This window comes from Panulirus ornatus, chromosome 14, assembly GCF_036320965.1.
Source record: "Panulirus ornatus isolate Po-2019 chromosome 14, ASM3632096v1, whole genome shotgun sequence".
Taxonomy (NCBI): domain Eukaryota; kingdom Metazoa; phylum Arthropoda; class Malacostraca; order Decapoda; family Palinuridae; genus Panulirus; species Panulirus ornatus.
In genome coordinates, this window is record NC_092237.1 from 10,652,760 (window position 1) to 10,679,808 (window position 27,049).

At 40.4% G+C, this 27,049-nt stretch overlaps 1 protein-coding gene across 4 annotated transcripts in view; it reads right to left on the bottom strand.

The window, feature by feature from the left end:
• Window positions 1-27,049, bottom strand: part of LOC139753305 (NAD kinase-like) — a 266,986-nt gene that overhangs the window by 42,065 nt on the left and 197,872 nt on the right. For all 4 annotated transcript variants that reach the window (XM_071669605.1, XM_071669606.1, XM_071669607.1 and 1 more), the window contains 5 exons: window positions 17,028-17,157; window positions 15,055-15,249; window positions 7,939-8,041; window positions 5,163-5,360; window positions 4,743-4,900 (listed from right to left, as the gene is read on the bottom strand). In XM_071669605.1, coding sequence (XP_071525706.1) covers window positions 4,743-4,900; window positions 5,163-5,360; window positions 7,939-8,041; window positions 15,055-15,249; window positions 17,028-17,157 — 784 coding nt within the window. The remainder of the gene's footprint in view (window positions 1-4,742; window positions 4,901-5,162; window positions 5,361-7,938; window positions 8,042-15,054; window positions 15,250-17,027; window positions 17,158-27,049) is intronic.

Below are 27,049 nucleotides of genomic sequence, written 5' to 3' on the forward strand. Positions count from 1 at the left end.
AGAGAGAGAGAGAGAGAGAGAGAGTGTCAGATTTGGATAGGACAAGGAAAGGGGGAGACTGCACTAGAGGGGAAAGGATGGTGTCTATAATCTTTTGGGTGCCTGAACATACAGGAGGGTGCAAGGCATGCAAGGGACAGAGTGAAGAGAAGCAATGTGGTATATAGGGGGTATCGTCCTATCAAAGTGCTGAAACAGGGAATGTGAAGTGTCTGGGGGAAACCATGGAAAGGTGTATGGGTTCTGGCAGTGGATAAGGGATTGTGGTTTTGGTGCATTACACCTGACAGGTAGAAAATGGATGTAAGCAAATGAGGCCATTCCTCTGTGTGTTCCTGGCACTGCATTGTTAATGTGGGAAAAAGCAATCAATCATAGATAAATAAAAGTAAATAATGATAATCATGATAATAGTGATATCAATGATAAGGGGAAAAAATCCTGCACAAATATTTCCTGTGTGTCACAGATGGTGACTAAGACAGATAGGATTGGGGACTGGAAGTTGTCATCTCTTGTATTATTACCTTCCAAATACGACTCATTGGAGTATGGCAGCAATGGAAACACAACTTCTGCTTGTTTCTTCTGCCACCATACTCCCGTTACTATCTTTCAAAACAAAGAATAATGGAAGGAGACAAGAATGGAATTTTCATCTAAGGATCAGTCATCCTTCTTGGTGCTAACTCATTAAGGTGGGAACAGAACAAGTATGGAAGAACATACTGATGCTACTGTACTTGAGTATCACAGACTGAAAACAATAAGAACAAGGGAGTCCTTAGAAAGTTAGTAATTCTGGAAAGCTGATATATCTGGTCCTTGGAGATTAATAATTCTGGAAAGCTGATATATCTATTTAATGAACATGTATAACAAACTGATCAATTGTTTTTAATATAAAACAAATTGCAAGGTGTAATTGTGACTGCAAATAGGCATTCTTTTTCATTCTCTACTCACAATGTTAAAATGTTTATCAATTCATTTAAACTAATTCATTCCTCTAGACTCACACCATGTGTTACAATCAATTTTTCTTCTGAGAAACACAAAGATGCCAAATATGGACAGTACACATTGCCATCCACACCATCATGCACTGCCAGTCACTCAAACATCTGCCAGATTGCCCTATCTTCCCTTATCTGCTCTAATGATTTCTATGGAAAACAAAACACAAGAAAATCATGCTATGTTCTAATCCTTAATTTGTATGTGTTAATCAAAGTAAACAACGGGGTTTTAAATATAAACACATCCTATGAAAATCTCACACAAAGCATAATTCAGATTTGGTCCAATACATGGACAGATTAGTTAATTAAACATTTCCTTACTCATACGTTGGAATGTGATTCTAAACTCAGCCAGCATAATGTCTGCCTCCTTAACAGTTCTCCTGATGTGGAGCTTTGGTGACAGGTTAGGTATAATGTTGACCCCTAAAACCTATCCTGTAAAACATACAACCTCTTTGAGTGTGTCTGAGTCCACTAGCCCTCCTTCCATCTGTCTGTCTGTCCTATTTTCCTCTATTTGCATAGTATGGAGAGGGCCACATTTGCAGGACTCCAAGTTATGAACCCAATCATCATACAACCCTTGAAACCCCTGTATATGGTCAGCATTCACCATTCCATTTGTCTACTACTCTGAAACTTTAAAGTGTTAATATCCCTTCTAAAAAGTTCATCACTCAGTCTCCTGTCACAGTCCCTGTTGCTCTATCTCTGATAGGTGCAAAGGTAAAGCAACTAGGGGGTACAGAATGAAACTACACTATTCTCTTTTTTGAAAAAGATGATATATGTCAAAATGTCTGAGAAGGAGTGAATAAAACAAGCTGAGCTATGAAACTGCAAATGATGACAGCATATAAAAGTTTAAAAAGATGTAAGACATCCAAGTCCAACAGACCTGCCCTATGAATGTACAACTCCCTCCTCATATAGCACAAATATGTAAAAACAAACAACTACACACAGACATACCAAAAAATCAGGCAATATTTCCTAATGAACAGTTTGAGAACAAATGAACTGCATAAAACAAATGGGAATAGAAAAGAAAATAATAATACACTGAATGACATCATGGAACATATAGGTTAACCATCTAAATGTCAGGACAAAAGCTGTATTTCTGATCTGCTGTTCAGCTATCTTTTTACACATATCTACTGCACACCAACTAAGAATAATAATAAAAATGGATGACATGTAACAAATGAATAAAAACAAGATAGAGTCAGAGATATGTCATGCACAAGCAGCATGATTTGGATGTGATATGTCAGAGATGATTCTGACTTCTAAGTGTTGCGCACATTGATTCCTGTAGTTCATTTCCCACTAGATAGTATTCATACAGTACTAGGGGTCTTCTTTTGTTGTGATCCATCTTCAATAATTTACATTTACTTGGGTTGAATTTCATCAACTAAATATCAAACCAATGTTTGGTTACTCCAATCCTCCTTACTTTTCATCTCCCTTATGACCTTATCATGTGTGCGTGTGAAGGTAATTACCTGTTTGTGCTACACGATGAGGGAGTTTTACATCCATGATGCCCCATCTCTTAAAACTTCTCCATAATCAACCTTTTAAACTTATGCAAGCTATCTAAATTCATTAGTTCCTCAATCAGTGTATATCCCACCACTCCTACAACATAAGATATTTTTTCATCTTTTACAAGTTTCTTTCTTAATATCAAGTTATGTCTCACAGTTGTTCCATCCCTACATCTATAAAAAAAAATTCACATTTTTCATCATAAATCTGGTTTAAGGACTTGCAGGTGAAGATCAAAACACCCCTCAACCTTCTCTCTCTTCCCTGGAATGCAAATTTAAAGCCTGTAACTCAGCTCTCTTAATTCTGGAACAATCTTTGTTGTTCTCTGGATCTTCTGTATTACCTCTCGTGCTACTCTAGTTGTGGTGACATATCTGAGAAGCATTCTACTTTTGGCCTCAAGTGGGATGTGAACAGTTTGCTGAATATTTCTTTATCCATGAACTTAAATGCAATTCTATTATCTGCCAGAAGCCAGATGGTCTCCTTATCTATTCTCCTAAGATAGTGACTCTGGCAATTGGTTTAGGATGATGTCAACTCTATACACATCTTAACCACCACCCTACCAGACATACACTAAACTGAGACTGCTCTCTCCAGACATATGTAAGTTAACACTTTCTTACCGGCATTCTGAAAAACATCCATTTTTCTATCATTACAAACACTGTTTCAACATGTCAAAAGACTGCTCATGTACAAGATACTACTTCCATAATGAAGACTCTGAATGATTATTCCTCAATTACCCTGGGTTCACCCCTACAGGAAAAACTATACTATAATCTATGATATGTGATCCCACCAAGTTAATGTGGCAAGCTTCTTGAGTTGTGCAGGAGCCACATGGATGGGACTCCTGAGGCAGGAAGATAAGGAGAGGTAGAGGTGTTGCTGGACTACCTGCTTATGGTTGCATTGAAAATGAAGTCTTTTCCAACAGCTGTGACCAGCTTCTTTTTAAAGGGCAGGTTTTCCACTTCTTCCTAGACTCTTACGATTATTTTTCTTTTCTCCTTCCCCCTTTATCTTTTTAGCCCCATTTATATTCTATAACAGGCCTGGCCTTGATGAGAGCATTTTTCTGCAACTGCATTCTTTGACAAAAATAAGGGAAAAGGAAATTCAATTCCTTATCCTATCAAATATGTGTTTGCTAACCATATCTTTTTCTCAAAAAGGTCCTTTTCTTCTTTACAGATCTGTCATAATAAATGATACTTTCTTTTAGGTATCCAAGAGTTCAAGTGCATGAACAAGTTATCAGCGAGATAGAACCCCCTTTCACCAGGCATATGACTGAATGTAAAGCCACAATGTTGTCCAATGTTGTAAGACTTGTCTCCTTAATAAGGCACAGTATGAACATCCACCCCTTGGATTTTTTCATTTACATCACTAAGCATTGGTATATATCAAAACAACAATCTGGGAGAAATTAGCTTTGGGTGCTGGTGCCAATGAAGTACTTAAATCCCATTTTTTTTACCATGCATATTCTAGCTATTTTCTTCTAGCTTACCATACTGCATACTTTTACAGAGGTAAAAGATAGACCATTGTTCTTAGTTATTTTTCATATCTCTTTGCACAACAGCCACAGCTAGAGAAACTACTCTTTATCTATCATTCATTTATAGTTATCCTAGGACCAATTTCTATGAAAGAGTCCTGGCATTACCCAGGACCTTTCTAAGGCTCCTTCAGCCCAAGGATGCACTACTTTCCATCGCAAGGAAATGTAGACTCCTTTTGATTGAGAATGTCTTTTACGAGACTGTACTCCCAGTGATACAGGTGACCTTCCATTCTCAGTGTAACCTTGAGCAAGTGGAGCTTTTGATCCTGACACAGAAATCAGCTTTCATATATTGTGCTAGTGAAGCAATACTCCTGACCCATGGTGCTTCATACTATGGTGACTATCATTTCATAAAGCTATTTCATTATTTTTCATATGTATTTCCCATATTTCTAACACTACACGTTTATTTCACACACTCCTTTTAAACTACGAAGACTGTCAAATTCTATAAGAGCATTTTCTTGAGAATACTATCAAACTCACTCAAAAGGTTTCAGATAAAAAATAAGTAAAGTCTCATGCACTATATCAATCATTCTAAGGCTGAGAACAAATCTTGAAAACAATACCTTTAGTTCAACTCCGGCAGGTACCACAATTGGTCTGAATGATAAAGAATGCGGACAAATTGGGGTTAGCATGATAGCGGGAACAGATGGGTGGATCATTGAGGCACCAGCTGCCACGGCATATGCTGTGCTTCCAGTAGGAGTTGATACTATGAGACCTGTAGAGAGGTGGTAATATCATGACATTTGTTAAGGACTAGCTCATTTGTATAAGTTATATATCATAAATCTGAGAACAAGAATACATTACTGAAGATGATAACATCATTCATTTACATGAAAACCTTTCATTAAATCAACTTTGACTAAGATACTATGTCCTCTAAAAGTAAGACATCTCTTCATAATATTTCTTACATTCATATATCTCATGATATTCAAGTTTACTCTTGATGAAGAATACCTGAATTGTAGTCTCACCATCTCCTTGAACTGAAGTGATACGTTTGCCATCTAAGTAGAGGTCTATGTTGGACAGGTATGGAGATGGGCCACGGTCAATAACTACCTCATTAAGCACCAGCAAATTTGTTGGGGGACGACCAGTCTTGCCTGTATCCTGATCCTTGCGGAGGATGATGCATCGCAGACGTGATCGGAGGGTTAATGCAGCATGACCTAGATTTAACATATTATTAGTAAATTCATTCCATTCTTATTTCAATAGAATGAGTTCTCATTTATTGATCATAATTACTCTGCATTACAGACACTAAATCTAAATAGGTTTAAAAGAGCATTAACTGATAGTTGGTAGGCAGCTACCCACAAAGGAGGTATGTTACTGGTACCTGCCTGGATACTAGGAGGATTAGTGACAGCTGCTTAGTGTGCCAGCAGTTCAGTGGTTGCCAAATTGCACCCCTCTGACCCAGGAAGCTGTCTTTTCTTTCTACCTCATCCATACATGGACTGCTGACATTCTGTCCATAAACACAATCTATCCTTGTCACACATAACACTTGACAACAACTAACTCATATAACTCATTCTTCGTAACTCTATATTTTTCTGAAAAGTGGGCTATGTTCTAGGCTTGTCTTTTCGTAAAAGGTAAGAGCAATAGGCTGTAGGTATTCCCACAAAAAGGGTGTATACCCAGAGAGCTAGGAGCAACACGTCAGCCTAGTATGGTGGCTGGTTCTGTGGACTTCCAGAGGCTTGGTTTTGAGAGAAAATATGGTGGCCATAGGCAGGACAGCTTGATCATCCTTAGCTCATATTTGAATAAAGTGAAGAAAGTGCGTAGGCTGCATGAAAAATGCTCTATATTCAATGAAGTTAACATCACTAAGGTTTTAACGGTTTCCAATAAATGCTTAATAGCTAATTATGATATAATTTTGTTATTCAAACTCAGTTCTCAGCACAATGAGGGGGCCATGGTAATAAATTAGGTATAAGTAATCAGTAAAATATTTGATTGGAGCCCCCACAAACACTGTGCTAGAGCTGCCCTCTTCCAGTGGCATGTTAAGGGTGATCCACTAAAGGGTAAGAAGCAGCACTGGAGTTCACTTGTTATGGAAACTCTATTGCCATGGCCACCCCCTTGAGGAAGTTCCAGGAATGAACAAGCATTAGAGATAAAGACAGATAGATAAACTAACATGCAATTGCTATGACCTAAGTCTGTAGCCAATTCATAAAAAAAAGATCAAATGGCAATTTACAACTGCTACTAACTAACATCATATCCCACAAGTTATCTTTCAATACTAAAATGCCTCACTTTTAACACTAGTTTATTTATCTATTTATTTCTTTCCAATATTGTGCTGCTTAGATATGATACAGCTTTTAATATGAGACATAGAAAAATGCTGCATACATAAATACCAAAATAATTTCAAAAAATCTAAAGGCACGCAAAAATGATGCAATTAAACTTACAAAGACATTTACAAAAAACAAGAATTAAAAATATTTCATTGATGCAGAACCCTTGAATAAAGTGAGGCTTAAAGCTGGTAGCACATATGTAAAAATAAAAAAAGGGAAGAAGAAGGAGAGATAGAATCAAATGCATTCAAACATTCTCAACACCAAAAGCTTATGTATATATTTGGGACATATTTGAGAAAGGATAAAACTATTCTTAAAGAAAATTACCATTTCTTTTTTCCAAACCAAGTGCTTAAGACCCATTAAGAAACCAGTTGTTATGCAGCTCAAAAATGATCTATTTCATACTTTCATGTCAAAGGTTTCAGTCAAGGAGAGAGATCTTCATCAAGGGTAGGCCTTAAGGTATCAAAAAGAATAGAAGCAGAGAAGTATAGACAGATTAAGGAAAAGTTTTGGAGGAAGAAAACCTGCCTTTTAAAAGGGGTAGGCTGGAGACATTTTGAAGGACATGGCAAAGAATTCAGAAGCTAAACACTGTAGGGAATGAAACAAAAGTGTCTCACCCTTTGAATTGTGAACAGCAATACAGTAATCATGTGGTATAGTTTCTTGCCAAGAATCATTTTCTATCAATCTATCTATATCTCTGATGCCTGTTCCTTCCAGGAACTCCCTTCAAAGGGGTGGCCACAACAAAAGAGTCTCCACTTTTCCCTGTCCTAACATGCCTCCCTCGCACACAATTCCATTCCACACATTCCTTCCCCATTTCTCTACCTTCAGTGCTCTTACACTCTAGCTAATACCAGTGGTACAAAAGCTGCCAGCTCCTGAGAGAAAAAATCACATTAGTGGACAATGTAAGGAAAAGGAAGAGAGAGACAATTCTGGTATATGGCAAATGGGTTATGTTCTGGAGGTCAAACCTGGACAGCTGATAATCAGATTGCTTAAGCTTCAACTGTCAGGTAAATATGTATATAAAGAACTTCTGATGTGAGAGCAATACTCAATACAAGCATAACTGAAGCAACTATTCAGAGGAGAAACCATGACATCTCAATAAGACCAGTTTCTTAAAGGTAGATTTAATTTCTATGTAAGGTCATGTTCAATGAGAGACCAGATATTAATGTGATGAATGGTGGAATCACAGAGACATCAAAGCAAATGATGAGTTAAGAAGGGTCATAGAAAGAGAGATGGGCAGGAACTGGGGTTTAGAAGTATCTACATTAACTATGCCACATCTGCCCCACTGGGAAATCCTATGCAAACGTGCAACAGTTGTACACTCAATTTTAGTCCTAATAAAACCTTACATTATCTAAAATGATAAAATACTAACCTTCAAGAACATTAGTAACCTGATCTTGAAAATTGTCAAACTTGAAAGGTGTGAGAAAACCGAGGGAACCAAGATGGAAGGCCATGACTGGTGGTACACTTTGCTGTGAAAACAAAACATGTTTTTTAATCAAAGCTCGACCTCAGCTTTAAATATATATATTTTTATTTATTTATTTTGCTTTGTCGCTGTCTCCCGCGTTTGCGAAGTAGCGCAAGGAAACAGATGAAGGAAATGGCCCAACCCACCCCCATACACATGTATATACATACACGTTCACACACGCAAATATACATACCTTCAATGTACACATATATATACACACACAGACACATACATATATACCCATGCACACAATTCACACTGTCTGCCTTTATTCATTCCCATCGCCACCTTGCCACACATGGAATACCATCCCCCTCCCCCCTCATGTGTGCGAGGTAGCGCTAGGAAAAGACAACAAAGGCCCCATTCGTTCACACTCAGTCTCTAGCTGTCATGCAATAATGCCCTGAAACCACAGCTCCCTTTCCACATCCAGGCCCCACACAACTTTCCATGGTTTACCCCAGACACTTCACATGCCCTGATTCAATCCACTGACAGCACGTCAACCCCGGTATACCACATCGATCCAATTCACTCTATTCCTTGCCTGCCTTTCACCCTCCTGCATGTTCAGGCACCGATCACTCAAAATCTTTTTCACTCCATCTTTCCACCTCCAATTTGGTCTCCCACTTCTCCTCGTTCCCTCCACCTCCGACACATATATCCTCTTGGTCAATCTTTCCTCACTCATTCTCTCCATGTGCCCAAACCATTTCAAAACACCTTCTTCTGCTCTCTCAACCACGCTCTTTTTATTTCCACACATCTCTCTTACCCTTACATTACTTACTCGATCAAACCACCTCACACCACACATTGTCCTCAAAAATCTCATTTCCAACACATCCACCCTCCTGCGCACAACTCTATCCATAGCCCACGCCTCGCAACCATACAACATTGTTGGAACCACTATTCCTTCAAACATACCCATTTTTGCTTTCCGAGATAATGTTCTCGACTTCCACACATTCTTCAAGGCTCCCAGGATTTTCGCCCCCTCCCCCACCCTATGATTCACTTCCGCTTCCATGGTTCCATCCGCTGCCAGATCCACTCCCAGATATCTAAAACACTTTACTTCCTCCAGTTTTTCTCCATTCAAACTTACCTCCCAATTGACTTGACCCTCAACCCTACTGTACCTAATAACCTTGCTCTTATTCACATTTACTCTTAACTTTCTTCTTCCACACACTTTACCAAACTCAGTTACAAGCTTTTGCAGTTTCTCACATGAATCAGCTACCAGCGCTGTATCATCAGCGAACAACAACTGACTCACTTCCCAAGCTCTCTCATCCACAACAGACTGCATACTTGCCCCTCTTTCCAAAACTCTTGCATTCACCTCCCTAACAACCCCATCCATAAACAAATTAAACAGCCATGGAGACATCACACACCCCTGCCGCAAACCTACATTCACTGAGAACCAATCACTTTCCTCTCTTCCTACATGTACACATGACTTACATCCTCGATAAAAACTTTTCACTGCTTCTAACAACTTGCCTCCCACACCATATATTCTTAATACCTTCCACAGAGCATCTCTATCAACTCTATCATATGCCTTCTCCAGATCCATATATGCTACATACAAATCCATTTGTTTTTCTAAGTATTTCTCACATACATTCTTCAAAGCAAACACCTGATCCACACATCCTCTACCACTTCTGAAACCACACTGCTCATCCCCAATCTGATGCTCTGTACATGCCTTCACCCTCTCAATCAATACCCTCCAATATAATTTACCAGGAATACTCAACAAACTTATACCTCTGTAATTTGAGCACTCACTCTTATCCCCTTTGCCTTTGTACAATGGCACCTTGCAAGCATTCCGCCAATCCTCAGGCACCTCACCATGAGTCATACATTAAATAACCTTACCAACCAGTCAACAATACAGTCACCCCCTTTTTTAATAAATTCCACTGCAATACCATCCAAACCTGCTGCCTTGCTGGCTTTCATCTTCTGCAAAGCTTTTACTACCTCTTCTCTGTTTACCAAATCATTTTCCCTAACCCTCTCACTTTGCACACAACCTCGACCAAAACACCCTATATCTGCCACTCTATCATCAAACACATTCAACAAACCTTCAAAATACTCACTCCATCTCCTTCTCACATCACCACTACTTGTTATCACCTCCCCATTAGCCCCCTTCACTGAAGTTCCCATTTGCTCCCTTGTCTTATTTACCTTTATTTACTTTATTTACCTCCTTCCAAAACATCTTTTTATTCTCCCTAAAATTTAATGATACTCTCTCACCCCAACTCTCATTTGCCCTCTTTTTCACCTCTTGCGCCTTTCTCTTAACCTCCTGCCTCTTTCTTTTATACATCTCCCACTCATTTGCATTTTTTCCCTGCAAAAATCGTCTAAATGCCTTTCTCCTCTCTTTCACTAATATTGTTACTTCTTCATCTCACCACTCACTACCCTTTCTAATCAACCCCCCTCCCATGCTTCTCATGCCACAAGCATCTTTTGCGCAAGCCATCATTGCTTCCCTAAACACATCCCATTCTTCCCCCACTCCCCTTACCTCCTTTGTTCTCACCTTTTTCCATTCTGTACTCATTCTCTCCTGGTACTTCCTCACACAAGTCTCATTCCAAAAAAGCTCACTTACTCTCACCACTCTCTTCACCCCAAAATTCTCTCTTCTTTTCTGAAAACCCCTACAAATCTTCATCTTCACCTCCACAAGATAATGATCAGACATCCCTTCAGTTGCACCTCTCAGCACATTAACATCCAAAAGTCTCTCTTTTGCGCGCCTATTAATTAACACATAATCCAATAACGCTCTCTGGCCATCTCTCCTACTTACATACGTATACTTATGTATATCTCGCTTTTTAAACCAGGTATTCCCAATCACCAGTCCTTTTTCAGCACACAAATCTACAAGCTCTTCACCATTTCCATTTACAACACTGAACACCCCATGTATACCAATTATTCCCTGGGGATAGGGGAGGAAGAATTTCTCATGTTTTCCCTGCGTGTTGCAGAGGGTGACTAAAAGGGAAGCGAGCGGGGGGCTGGAAATCCGTACCTCTCGTTTTTTTTAATTTTCCAAACAGGGAGCAGAGTAGGGGCTAAGTGAGAATATTCCCTCAAAAGCTAAGTCCTCTGTTCTTAGCGCTACCTCACTAATGCAGGAAATGGCAAATAGTAAAACAAAATATATATATATATATATATATATATATATATGTATATACATGTATATACATGTATATGTATGTATATACATGGGTATGGGGGTGGGTTGGGCCATTTCTTTCGTCTGTTTCCTTGCGCTACCTCGCAAACGCGGGAGACAGCGGGAAAAAAAAAAAAAAAAAAAAAAAAAATATATATATATATATATATATATATATATATATATATATATATATATATATATTTCTTTCTTTCTTTCAAACTATTCACCATTTCCCGTGCCAGCGAGGTAGCGCAAAGAACAGAGGACCGGGCCTCTGAGGGAACATCCACACCTGATAATATAAACCTAATGGAGGGAATCCATCTGCATCATGCAACACATCAAGTTATACTACCATAGCATTTTCATTTACATGTTTATGATATTGTTACCGGATAGTAAATAAAAATAGAAATACAATATACATGTTCAAACTGGATAAGGCATATGATAGAGTTGATAGAGATGCTCTGTGGAAGGTATTAAGAATATATGGTGTGGGAGGAAAGTTGTTAGATGCAGTGAAAAGTTTTTATCGAGGATGTAAGGCATGTGTACGTGTAGGAAGAGAGGAAAGTGATTGGTTCTCAGTGAATGTAGGTTTGCGGCAGGGGTGTATGATGTCTCCATGGCTGTTTAATTTGTTTATGGATGGGGTTGTTAGGGAGGTGAATGCAAGAGTTTTGGAAAGAGGGGCAAGTATGAAGTCTGTTGGGGATGAGAGAGCTTGGGAAGTGAGTCAGTTGTTGTTCGCTGATGATACAGCGCTGGTGGCTGATTCATGCGAGAAACTGCAGAAGCTGGTGACTGAGTTTGGTAAAGTGTGTGGAAGAAGAAAGTTAAGAGTAAATGTGAATAAGAGCAAGGTTATTAGGTACATTAGGGTTGAGGGTCAAGTCAGTTGGGAGGTGAGTTTGAATGGAGAAAAACTGGAGGAAGTGAAGTGTTTTAGATATCTGGGAGTGGATCTGGCAGCGGATGGAACCATGGAAGCGGAAGCGGATCATAGGGTGGGGGAGGGGGCGAAAATTCTGGGGGCCTTGAAGAATGTGTGGAAGTCGAGAACATTATCTCGGAAAGCAAAAATGGGTATGTTTGAAGGAACAGTGGTTCCAACAATGTTGTATGGTTGCGAGGCGTGGGCTATGGATAGAGTTGTGCGCAGGAGGATGGATGTGCTGGAAATGAGATGTTTGAGGACAATGTGTGGTGTGAGGTGGTTTGATCGAGTGAGTAACGTAAGGGTGAGAGAGATGTGTGGAGGTAAAAAGAGCGTGGTTGCGAGAGCAGAAGAGGGTGTTTTGAAGTGGTTTGGGCACATGGAGAGAATGAGTGAGGAAAGATTGACCAAGAGGATATATGTGTCGGAGGTGGAGGGAACGAGGAGAAGAGGGAGACCAAATTGGAGGTGGAAAGATGGAGTGAAAAAGATTTTGTGTGATCGGGGCCTGAACATGCAGGAGGGTGAAAGGAGGGCAAGGAATAGAGTGAATTGGAGCGATGTGGTATACCGGGGTTGACATGCTGTCAGTGGATTGAATCAAGGCATGTGAAGCGTCTGGGGTAAACCATGGAAAGCTGTGTAGGTATGTATATTTGCGTGTGTGGACGTATGTATATACATGTGTATGGGGGGGGGGGGGTGGGCATTTCTTTCGTCTGTTTCCTTGCGCTACCTCGCAAACGCGGGAGACAGCGACAAAGTATAATAAAAAATAATATAATAATATGTTCAAACTATGTGTATCAGTATCATTGCATTACAGTAAAATTGCTTGCCTGTGACTGAGGTGTCTTTATATGTCTTCATGAGAGATAGAAGGTTGGAAAGTTGAATCTTTTACACAACACTGATAAAATTATGGCAAAGAATGTGACAAAAACAATCAAGGAGGAAGCATGATCTACACTGGAATGAAGTAAACAGGTGAAAAAGAATCTGGATGAAAAGGGAAAATGTGAGAGACAAAGATGGGAGATAATTTGCAAGATATGAAACTTAGGTCAGGTGAAGAGAGCAATATCAAGAACCAATGGAGGATATAACAATTGATGTGGAAGCTGGTTCAGCAGACTCAAGGTTGGGAAGACTTGGAACTGGTATGGGGAAAGAGTGAACAACACTGTAATAAGATTATGACAAGTATGTCATATGAAGTGAAAAAGAGGGTAAGATATATATCCCCCCTTAGAAATCCTCCCTTTCTTGTACTATTTCAATTTCAAAAAGCAGGAACAGAAGGAGTCAAGTAAGGAGTGCTCACCTTCCTCGAAGGGTAAGGCTGGGGTGTTCAAATGTATTTGCACGTAACCAAGATGAGAAGAGCGAGATAGGGAGCATGCTTAAGGAAAGGAACCTGTATGATCTAGCTCTGAGTGAAAAAAAGTTTGAGGATAAGGAATAAGAATGGTTTGGGAATGTCTTTGGGGTTGTCAATTAATGTAAGGGCAAGAGCTAAGAAATGGGTTGTAAGGAAATGAGCCCCTATCTGATGTGGGGAAAAAATAAAAGCAGATTATGAGAAATGGGAAATCATTAGTGCTTATGGACTTGGTCACAAGAAGAACGATGAAGAGATAAATGTTTTGGGTGGAACTGAGTGAGTGTGTCAGTAGTTTTCATGTGAGAGATCAAGTAGTAATGAAAGATAATTTGAATGCTAAAGTGGGTAATGTGGCAGTTGAGGGTATAATTGGAGGCATAGGGCATTCAGTAAGAAAATGAAACCACAGTGCTCCTCCCCATTCTGATGCTCTGTACATGTTTTCACCTTAATCAATGACCTCCCACAAAACTTGCCAGGTAAACTTAACAAACTTATATCTCTGTATGTGCGGTGATAAAAAGAGTGTGGTTGAGAGAGCAGAAGAGGGTGTGTTGAAGTGGTTTGGTCACATGGAGAGAATGAGTGAGGAAAGATTGATAAAGAGGATATATTTGTCAGAGGTAGAGGGAACAAGAAGTGGGAGACCAAATTGGAGGTGGAAGGATGGAGTGAAAAAGATTTTGAGCGACCGGGGCCTGAACATACAGGGGGGTGAAAGGTGTGCAAGGAATAGAGTGAACTGGAACGATGTGGTATACTGGGTTCGACGTGCTGTCAGTGGATTGAACCAGGTCATGTGAAGCATCTGGGGTAAACCACGGAAAGGTCTTTGGGGCCTGGATGTGGAAAGGGAACTGTGGTTTCAGTGCATTACACATGACAGCTAAAGACTGAGTGAACAAATGTGGCCTTTTTGTCTCTTCCTAGCGCTACCTCATCGTGTGTGTGTGTGTGTGTGTGTGTGTGTGTGTGTGTGTGTGGAGGGGGGGATGCTATTTCATGTGTGGCGGGGTGGCAACGGGAATGGATGAAGGCAGCAAGTATGAATATGTACATGTGTATATATGTTATTGTCTGTGTATATATATGTATGTATACGTTGAAATGTATGAGTATGTGTATGTGCGTGTGTGGGCATTTATGTATATAAATGTGTATGTGGGTGGGTTGGGCAATTCTTTCGTCTGTTTCCTTGCACTACCTCACTAATGCGGGAGACAGCATCATCTTCCTCGGATGTCTGACCCATTTCAATAGATCAATCATTCAATCAATCATCTATGTATCTGTTGCTACATTCATATAAACTCATACACTAAGATACAAAGAACATTTCTAAACAAGTACTCTAATGGGTATATAGAAATTGGAGAATATCTGTTAGTGTTTTCTTTACTAAGATGATGGACCATGAAATACTTCTAGTGAAATTGGGTTTACCTGGAAGAGTGAGGAGGCATACAGCAGGGTGCCATCACCCCCAAGGCAGATGATGAAGTCAATTTTGTCAGTGAGGTCATCCTGTCCTTCCCTGAAACTCATGAGCTTATCTTTGAGGACAGGAAATCCAGAATGACTTGTGACCAAGCTTTCTTCCAACACTGATGCTTCAACAAACACCACCATTCTTTTTTCCTGGAAATAAAGTTAAAATAATATCAAATATTCAAACCATCACATCAATACCGTACTGTACAAATGATTTTGTTTGAATAGAAACCTTATTACATCATGCACTTATACTTCACAGCATGCATGTAACACAATATCCTGCTGGATATATGTAAAGTTTTTAGGTAAAGACTAAAATTCAAACTCTTCTCATTTACAAATAAGATACAAAATGTATACTACACATGTGTTATGCAGTAAATTCCATTAGTAAAATAGTTCTTAAAAGTTTTCTTTAAACCCAAAAAATTTCTCTCACCTCTATGATTTTACATCAGGAACAAATGAACGATGGCCTCATTTATAAATACTGTGCTGTATTAGTAGTGATATATCTTACAACTCCAGTGCCCTTTTTATGAGGCTCCTGAAGCTTAAAGGTTGAGCTACAATCAGTAACATGGAAATTAAGGAATCCTTTGAGGCAGCATGCTCCCAGATGTGACTGTACTCCTTTTCCTCCTATGATGATGATAAAACCTTGCTAAAGACGGCTTTTCACTCATAGTTTAACCTCGTGCAGATGGAGCCCGGTAATACCCATTTACACATCTTCTGGACCCACCTAAATATACACAGTTTGCACACCCTCAACAAACTAACTGTTCCACTCCACAGAAGCTCATACATAAACACACTAAACATTATATAGTCAAAAACCAATTGCATCAAAACCAAACTTACAGAAATAAAAACCTACTCTAAGAAAAAACATACACAAAACCTTCATGCGAGAAATCAATCTTACACCTACCTAGATCCACCCTTCCCCACCTTTTAAAACAAGAGTTTTAAGACAAGGACAAGGAGGAGGACTCAAGACAACTTCCATAACTAAAAAACTGCCAATACGATCTCGCTTCTGTATTCTTGGCACTTAATTCTTTGCAACATCCCTAGACCCCTTCCACCCAGACCTCACCATATTCAATCATCAACCCCTATGGAGACAAAAAATTTACCCTTCAATAGCAATCTATAGTGACAGATCCCCCTCACTAAGAAACAAGACACTGACTATAAACAAACGCACATTAATGAGTCAACAAGCATTAAAGTATTCCCTCCCAACCCAGTCCTAAATTCTACCCTGCTATATAAAAAACAATCTGAAACTGCACTCTCCAGGCATGTATGAGTGACGCTTTCTTAACTGAATTTTTGACAACACTCATCACTACATTACAAACACTGATTCAATGTGTCACAGGACCCATCATGCCCAAGATGTACCTCCCATTCTGAAGATGCTGAACACTTCTTAACTGCCCTGCACTTACTTCACACAAAATCATCACTACATTTCCTGCCCTATGGTCCACCCACTGGACATGGCCTGATTCCTGTGTGCTGCATGACTCCACGTAAGGGGTTCTTGAGTCAGGACAGTAAGGAAGTAAGTGTGTGTGTGTGTGTGTAATTACCTATCTGTACTTCATGAGATGAGAGTTTTACAATTGTGGGACCCCATCTCTTGACCATTTTCAAGTATTATAATACAATTTCTGTTTGCTGTCAGAATTAACCATGCCTTCATTAATTTCATTCCATTCATCCACCATAAATGTTACACATCAGTGCTACTGTAAACTGAATAATGAATCAATGGTAAAGCAAAAATAATTTTCAAATTGCTTGACTCGTTTATGATAACGTCAAATGTAGACTCCCTGTCACACACACATTGGTGAGCTAAATTTGCTAGGTGACGAGTGAAGACGGAAAAAAATGGCAGGACTTACAATAGTGAGCCATTTGACAAGCTGGATGAAGGGCTGAATGACTTGGGCATCTCTGACCTTCTTGATGACCAAAACAGAGAGAGGTGGCTTGTACCACGTCAGCCGCTGGCTTGCTGGATCTTGAATCGTCCTGAAAACAGTAAAATGTTAGCTGTGCAATACTTTCAGTCAAACTTCCTGGGTGGACCTTACTGAAAGGATAGGCCACAATGATAACTGTTTCTTTCCCTACAACTCGAAGTTTTATCAACTTTGTACCCTCTTGTGTCTTTCCCAGTTACTATGAGCTGACACTTTTCAATAGGTTTTTCAATTCCTCCAAAATTCGTAAAAACTCCTATCTACCACTCTTTAACATCTTTACATTTCAATTAAGGCCCAGCTGTGATACGGGAAAAAAAAAGCACTCTAAATATGTGATGCAGGCTCTAGTCCCGGACAAAAGTCCACATCAAGGCCGGCTCTTGACTGAAATGCAGAAAGCTTAATGAGAACAAAAAAAGACGAGACAAGGGAGATTTTGGAGGAAGTGAAAAACCTTTTAAAATGTGCCAGGTCATAGTTATTGGGAAAAACATGAGTGGTTATGGGTGGTTCTCTAGAGAGTTCAAAAGCGTCGAGATGTATAGAATGAAAGTTATTCAAATGGCCTACATTTGAGTTGCCAATGGCCATACAATGAAACCATCCGATCATATCTTTAGCTTGTGTAACCAATTACCAGGCTAGTCCTACTCCTAGGCCAGGCCCTACTGAGACTTCAAAAAGTCGCGCAAAATTATCATGTATAGAAGTGGATAAGAAATTACTTCCATTTATTGCTGTTCTTCAAAGTACCAACATCTGATTTACTAAGATTTTCTAGCAATGACAGATGAGGAACAACGAAACCTGTGCTAGAAAAATCAAATCCTCAGCACGTAAGTTACATCACATCAGTTTATTTGGGTCTCGACCATTGCATAAACCCGATCCTTTCCTGCGAAATTTAAGTGCGGCTAATCTTTAACAAACCAATGAAAATATTCATTCTACCATTACAAATGCCAAATCATGTCTATGCAAAACATATAAAAAGTGATATAATAAGGAAAATCAATTAGACAATGGCCAATTCTAATAATGGAAGGGTTTGAAGAGGTCAGAATGTTACAGCTGTCTCCCATTTGGGAAAACATAGTCCTCATGTTTGGATGTTCGTATCTCACATCGAGCGAGTCGACGGTTAGCTGGAGAGGAGTTAAGTCACTTCATGGCATCGATTTAGGGTACAAAATCAAGCAGGAAGAAGCAGACTTGTCGGTTGGAATACATCAGGAAGTGTGGCCTTGCACTGTGCGGTCGAGAAACATAGCTGTGCCCAAAAAAAGTCATAGAGTGAAGTTTAGTTACAGGCTTCTGGAGAGGTGCAAGCAGACAACCACTGCTAATAACAAGAAGCTCTCTAGCCAGGACTGAGTATGTGTGGACAAACTAACATTAGAACCTCTGTTGACTTAGTTCGAGGATCGAAGATGAAACACAACTGACGAGATATTTTGTTGATTTTAAACTGAACAACTGTGGGCTATATACATGTAAATAAATGAATGGAGATAAAATACCTTGGGCACTGGACATAATTTCCTGTACTGAAAGTGCAGCCTATATTGCGCGTGGTTGTAAGTTTCGTTTTGCGAAATTCCCTTTTCTTACTCAAAATTCCTTGTTTTTGCCATGTTCCTTTATTTTTTTGTTTGACAAGGTTGACAACACTGTTATAGTCATGTCTAGGCCTTTTCACCATTCCACCTACAGTACTCTGTATTTCCTTGGATTGAGTTTAATCAACCATGAACCTGATCAACTCTGTCCTGCGGGAAGGAGAATGAATGGAAGGAGAATGTGAACTTTTGCCAAGAATTAGCGATATCTGTATGTGAAGAAAGTACCCTGTAAGCAGGATGCTGAAGTTCAACAAAAAGGCATATTTGGCCCAAGTCGAGCGGCTGCCATATGCGGAGACTGGGTATGGGAGACGGGAGGGTGTGCAGCACACCTGGATGTGAATATGAAGATCTACGGAAGATCCTGAGGCACCCGGAGGAGCAACACTTTTAACAGACCTAAGTGGACATGCTACAGAGACATTACAACGCCCCCCTACCACGATAAAGTCAGCACGAAAACATCCGGAACCTAGGTCAGAATGAGGGGAGATACCACAGAGAAACTTTAACATTTGGAAGGGATGACTAATGCAACCACAACAACTACTGTCTTCCTGCATAACCAAGTCATTGGCAACCTAGACAATGCAGCTCTCATGCTGCATTTCAAACGAACAAGACCATCCAACCTACAAGAAGGTTTACAATAATGCTGGAGTAGTCTAGCATGGATGAAATATCAACTTCATACGTGACAGATTGCAAGACAAGGCAAAACGCGGAGATGGCTGCTGGCAGCATTCGGCAGAACCATTTCTCGGGTCAGAAGGTAATAAGCAGAGGCATATGTCACAAGTGCTGACATTGTGACAATGAAGGCCACTGGAAGCATGGCTTCAACGCCATGAAAGCTACGGCTCCTATCCAACTGGGAAAGATGCAACCTGGGAATGTAAGACAGTATAATGTGCCACAAGAAGGGTCATCTGAAAAGCGAGTGCAAGCAAGGGGCCAAATGACTTATGTTGGGTGAAAAACTGAAGCGGGCTGAACCTCATTCAATTGTGTGATGGTGTAGGTTATCGAAGCCTACATCATGGGAGAGAGATAAACAAAGAAGTGCCCCATCGGCAGACAGAGTCTAACCAGAACTTTGGTGTGGTTGCAAGTATTAAGGGAACAACCTGACACTAACCATGGCCCAGACCATAAAGGTTGTCTGTCATCATCCCTCCACTGTTTGAGACAGGCATCTTCTGCAAAAGGATATACTCCTAAGTGTGCAAGGCCTGATCAAGTGTTGACACAATACCGAGATTGTTGAAGGACTGACGGTGGTTTTAAAGATCTGATGCTTTTGTACTTTTACCAATGGGCAATAATAATCTTTGACGTATTTACTACGTTGTATTCAACCTATTGTGTGGCATCATTGATCACTTCATTAGTTATTAATCATTCCATTACTTCTCCCAACAATACTGACTACTTCCCTGTACCGGACCTGCAGGTTACGAAACTGGTTACAGTTAACAGTATTTCCCCAAAGTGTTTTACAGTTATTAAATGATCACGCAAGTGTCGGCAACAAGAACAGTGCGGGACGGGAGCCGCCCTGGCTAAAGTCCTGGTATCCTTTGTGAATACAAGGGATTACACGGCGGCCAGGAAACATGGAAAATCCCAACTTCCTTCTGGGCAAACCCAGCCTTGTCACGTGGGCACTTTCCGAGCACATGCCAACACCACCACCTACACGAACCAGACGTTTCATAACGGGCGTACATTACAGTTTCTGTCACACCAAATTATTATTACACATTATATATCTAAATTACAATCTTGTCAATAAATGAAATTTTCGATAAAGAAAAACTCGGCTTCACTCACATGAGACAGGAGCGGATGCCACATTCAGTAAAAAAAAAAAAAAGGACTTTCGACTTTACTGCAATCAGGATATGATATAGGTCACAGTCTTGTCCCGCTTGCAGTAAAGTCGAAAGTCCCTCGGTAATTCTGAAGTAAGATTAACGTGGTAAACGCCGACTGAAAAAAAAAAAAGTTTTTGTTTTCTTGGTAACAACTGCATACAGACCGTACTCTGTTTACAAAAAGCTCAACCTCAGCACAATTTACCGAATCAAAAGGATATATATATATATATATATATATATATATATATATATATATATATATATATATATATATATATATATGTATATATATATATATATATATATATATATATATATATATATATATATATATATATATATGTATATATATATATATATATATATATATATATATATATATATATATATATATATATATATATATATATATATATATATATTTCTTTCAAACTATTCGCCATTTCCTGCGTTAGCAAGGTAGCGTTAAGAACAGGCGACTGGGCCTCTGAGGGAATATCCTCACCTGGCCCCCCCTTCTCTGTTCCTTCTTTTGGAAAATTAAAAAAAAAACGAGGGGAGGATTTCCAGCCCCCCGCTCCCTCCCCTTTTAGTCGTCTTCTACGACACGCAGGGAATACGTGGGAAGTATATATATATATATATATATATATATATATATATATATATATATATATATATATATATATATATATATATATATATCCTAGCCTGAGCAAGGTACCCATGTATCGACCAACCCCAAGGAGTGGATGAACAGCTAGGTTGACTGTGGACCGACAGCCGCAACCGGGATTCAAACCTTTGCGCTCGACCCTGGGCGGCCCGTGAATGCGTCACGGTCAGGAACGCTAACCGATACACCACTGGATATACCCCTATGCACTCCTTAAGATCCCACAAAGGAGGGTGGAATGCTGGTTTGGTTGTAAACCAGCTGCTATGTCCGTACCTCGAATCCAGGTGCTTGAGATCTGTGGGGTCTGCAGTGTCGCTTAATTCCTTGGGACTCTGAGTCTGCTAGGCTTCCCTGTATCATTACGTAAGGTCTGGCCTTCCAGAAGCAGCTCAACTCGCAAAGTAGGATGGACTTGGCAGTTTATGACGTCCATACTTCCATTCCAGTTAAAGAGACAGATTAATAAGAACAGCAATAAAAGTAAAGGATAACTAACTTCTGCTTTTGTTATTCTCACTGCTAAGGACACCTTCTTTAACATACATTCAACACCTATACACAGCGAGAAAAAAAATCTTCCTCATAACGAATATTTTATAACATTTCTTATTTTCATTCTCTCGGATATCTGATCACTCTGAGTATCACATCCTATTCAGATGATCCTAAAGAAATCATTTTGTTCAACATACTTTCTTGGCTTGTTTCAACCTCTGACATTTAGGTTTACGTACTTCCGCCTGCCTCTGGTATATCACGACCCGCGTTCTCAAACTGGATTGACCGATTTTGTGGAATTTGTAGAGCATTAGAACATGTTTATTCAGCGCTTTTTAAAAAAAAAAAAAAGTCAAAAAACTTTAAAAACAAACTATATATATATATATATATATATATATATATATATATATATATATATATATATATATATATATATATATATATATATATATCTTTATTTTTCTTTCAAACTATTTGCCATTTCCCGCATTAGCGAGGTAGCGCTAAGAACAGAGGACTGGGCCTTTGAGGGAATACCCTCACCTGGCCCCCTTCTCTGTTCCTTCTTTTGGAAAATTAAAAAAAAAACGAGAGGGGAGGATTTCCAGCCCCCCGCTCCCTCCCCTTTTAGTCGCCTTCTACGACACGCAGGGAATACGTGGGAAGTATTCTTTCTCCCCTATCCCCAGGGATATATATATATATATATATATATATATATATATATATATATATATATTCTACCTTCCTGTAAAAGATACCGAAAAACTTAAAACAGTTTATATAGAATTATATACATAGTGACCTCTTAAAACTTTTTATCACTACACGTACAGATATTGTCCGAATCTCCCCAATCCTTTGATTCCTTACATTGTTATTATATAGGAAGACAGTATTATGCAGCATACAGAGTCGTCTGACACGGTACTTGTTATGTGGTAGAAATGGCCAGTCAAACCACTTGGATTGTCTACATAACCAAGACTTCTACACTTACCAGGGATGTTGGTCAGTAGACCCTACGTTATATACCAGACAGTGAACCTGGATACAATACAGTGTAGTCAGTAGACCCTACGTTATATACCAGACAGTGAGCTTGGGTATAGTGGTCAGCAGACCCTACGCAGTAGTTGCCCATGATAATATAAAGCCACGATGACCTGAACACATCAGGAATCAAACAACTCGCCATGTAAACCGCCAAGATCGCGCGAACATCACCAAAACGTCATGTTAAACCACGCGATCCTCTTCACTTTCCCGACAGGTCATTGTTTCCACATACCGAGTCATGTCATCTATCCTATACACTTCTGCTAAGCTCGCCCTCAGAACCTAGCTGTGCTTCTCGTTCGTATGGTATACTGGTCTTGCAACTGATTGTGTTTTCTAAAGGTCAACAAACCAAGTGCTTATTCTTGATAATTAACGAGTTACTATATCCGCGTTGAAGGCTGAATGTGTTTTGGTCAAATCTGTATTCCAGGGGGCGGCGGCGGTGGATGCCTCCGTCCTTGAAGTGGTCGGCCGCGCAAACAACCCATGGCGTATATATTCCCCAGCTGGGAGGCAGAGGCTTGCCGGACCGTCTGAGTTGGTATGACTTGCACTACAATCGCCAGAACTGATTGGACTGTGCACCCGTCCTGTGGCGGCTATATATATATATATAGATAAATATATAAATAATAATATCCTCGTTCAGCTGCTGAGCACCAGAAATAAATGATCGACTCATACTGAATCTTTTTTTTTATAAGAAAAAAAAAAGCACCTGTGCCGTATGTGCTGAAGATGTATGCGCATACATAACACAGACAGTTGTGGCTGGACATAAAAAAAAAATCGTACCCATCTACAAGAAAGAGGAAGGAGAAAAGACGCTGTACAACAGACCAAGTATCCTAACGAGTGTGGTCTGTAAGGTTCTGGAAAGGACAATCACAAAGCAATTGGACGACTTTCCATAGGAGAAATTACATATGTGAGAAGCAACACGGTTTTAGGGAAAGGTGGTAATGTGTTCCGAACTTCTAAGATTTCTACGAGAGAGTGAGCTCTGTCTTAGACAAAGGGGAACGCTGGATGGATTAATTTCTATCTGGACTGACATAAAGCACTTAGACAATGAACCGAATGGGAAGCTTATTAAGAAAAATGGGTCACCAGGCAGGAATAAGAGAGGAACTACTTCAATGGACAGATCATGTTCGTGGAAGGGAACAAAGGACGCATGCCAAAGGACGCTTTCCCCAAATGGGTTACGGTCACCAGCGGAGTGCCCTTGGGCTCTGTTCTAGGACCGTTACTCTTCCTGACCTACGTCGATGACTTGCCAAACGGTATGGACTCCTAACCCCTACGCGAATACGTCTGCAGGTGAAGGAAAGGTCATAAGAGAGGTGGAAAGCGAGGTGGAAGGCATCCACCCAGACAGACTCCAAAGCTGGTGTGATGCATGGTTGAGGATGGTCAACGCAACCAAATGTAATGAGGATGAAAGCAAAAGAAAGTTGATGTAAAAAGGTGAAGGCGCACCTGAAATCCTTCTCTTTAACCGATTTTTCACATAACGCCTACCTTATTCAGCACTGCTATTTGCATAAAATCCGTATGCTAATCCCAAACGCATGCGAACCATATGCAAATTCAACAATGCAAAAACGCAAATTCTATCTATACATCTTTCTAAATCACACTTGCCTCTAACTATCAAATTTCAAGATAGCACTATGCAACCCTAACCCTACAATCATTTTTCTTATCAGATAAATTTATTTTACCTTATTCCCTTTCGCCATATTTAAGCATGAGTGATATTCTCGCTTTTCCTTCGCTTGCGTCTAATTTTTTTCTTCTAGATCTGGGCCATTTCCTCAAGCCTCAATATGATTATTAACCACCAGGAAACATGCTTCATGATTCTGTGTTGGACTTCGAATTCGACAACGTCCTTTATCTGTCGCCAGAGTCCTACACATCAGAGCAATGAAGATAAAACAGTCTGCTGCCAAATATCACAAAAGCCTTCAAGTCCATGGATAAGGAGATCCTCAGCCAGCTGTTCAAACCCTACACAAATGGCTTAAACTTGAACATGAGTCTTAAGTTTGGTCGCTGGACATAATGAAGCAAATACACATTACAGTAGGTCAAAAGGAGGACAATGAAGGGGGCACTGGAATCAAGAGAGAGCTGAGGTATATGGGGAGGCTAGAAGCCTTAAATCTGCCCACCATGGAAGAGAGACGAATGATGGGTGACCTGCCCAAAGCCTTCAAGTTTTCTATACCAGACTCTGGTGATGTAGACGATGAACAACACTTCGAACGAGGCTGGGGTAAGGCAGCCAGAGAGGACATGTCATGAGATTAAGCAAGCAATCATTGTAAGAATGATACTGGTAGTGGGTGAATGGAGTAAACTGAAGGAAGGTAGGGTATATGTGAACTGCCCACAGAAGTTTAAAAAGTTGTGTGACTGCAAAGAATGTTCAAGACACGGGGGGGCTATGGGTGTAAGACTCCCTCCCTGTACAGTACTAGTAAGTAATTACACACACACACACGCGCGCGCGCGCGCAGGCACTGGCTAAAGAGAAACAAGCACACAACAAACAAACACAGGCAGAGGGTTTCCGTGGTGTACTGGCGGACCATGACTCCCGCACGGGCTCAGCAGGGTTCGAATCCTGGGCACGACAGTCGGCCCACAACCAACCCTTGGCCGCTGGTAGATAGATACCTGGCTTAGGCTGGAGTAAGTGTGTGTAAACTCATAAGACTAAGACAGGGTGAAAACTACGAGAGGAAAACCCAATGACTTAGACCACAACGTCAACACAAAGGTGTGTCGCGACATCACATCACCTCACAGAACGATGGGTCCCCGTGCCATTGGAAGGTTAGACTGGCCAGTAACCCGAAGTGACCCCTCACTTCACCGTGAGGCCCATCGTCTTAGCCTTGACCCTGCCTTGTCCCGAGGACAGAGAACGTCGCAGGACAACGTCCGACACGTGCCCTCCTGGCGCCCACGACCTTGTCATATCATCTCCAATGCATTCCAAAACATCGTCCACTTCAACGGTTCTTAGCACCTGGGGTGCGCCTCTTAAGGGGTTAAGACTTGAGAGAGAGAGAGAGAGAGAGAGAGAGAGAGAGAGAGAGAGAGAGAGAGAGAGAGAGAGAGAGAGAGAGAGAGAGAGAGAGAGAGAGGCGGTCAACGTAGGCTTGAACAAAATATTGAACTGTCTTGCAAATGCATGATTCTCTGATGTGTTTGTTTGTTTATTCAACCAAATCGGGAGAGGCAATAGAAATCGTGACACCAGAATTGCTGGAAAAAAAAAAATGTATTTTGGGGACCAGGGTGTCACAGCGGATTCTCGGCTGACCATATGGGGAAGAACAGCACTACGGATTTACAGCTGTACTGCCACACCCTGCTGCTGAATCCACACCAGGCTGTTACCGCGTCACAGACAATTACTAACCATCATATGACGTCTTAATCACAGCATCAATTAAGCAACGCACATTTAAATAATGTTCTTACTGATTCGCCCAACGCCTCTCTGACAGCGCGAACCAATCATACATCCTTCCTCTAAAATCTACATCACATACATCACTAACTTGCTCCTATCACTAATCTGTTCGATTTCACTTTGATAAAAAGGACATCCCAGTAAGAGACCTTAATGAACGCGAGGCATATCACAAGAGCCTGAACATCGGTATAAGGGGTACCTCAGGGTAATACTGTAGGCCCCACCTCACTCCCTTGCTCCCCCTGCATCAACCACCAGACGTCATGTCTTACTGCAAGCTCGCTGCTGCTGCTGCTGTCTCTGGTGATGACACAACACTACCTCCGCGCACCAGAGACCCCTCTCTGGCCAGGATCCACAATCAATTGTACATCTGAACTGGTGCCAGGCCAGCCCACCTTCTAATGAACCGATTGTTACTTACAGACACGACCACTGTGACTGGACTAAGCGTTACAAAGCCGATTCTTATCGTCTGTTTCCTGGTGCTACCTCGTTGACGCGGGAGACAGCGATTGTGTATAATAAATAAATAAATAAATAAACAAATAAATAAATATATATTTATCTATTTATTTACCATACACAAATGCTGTTTCCCGCGTCAACGAGGTAGCGCCAGGAAACAGACGAAGAATGGCCCATCCACTCATATACACATATATGTACATAAACGCCCACATACGCACACATACATG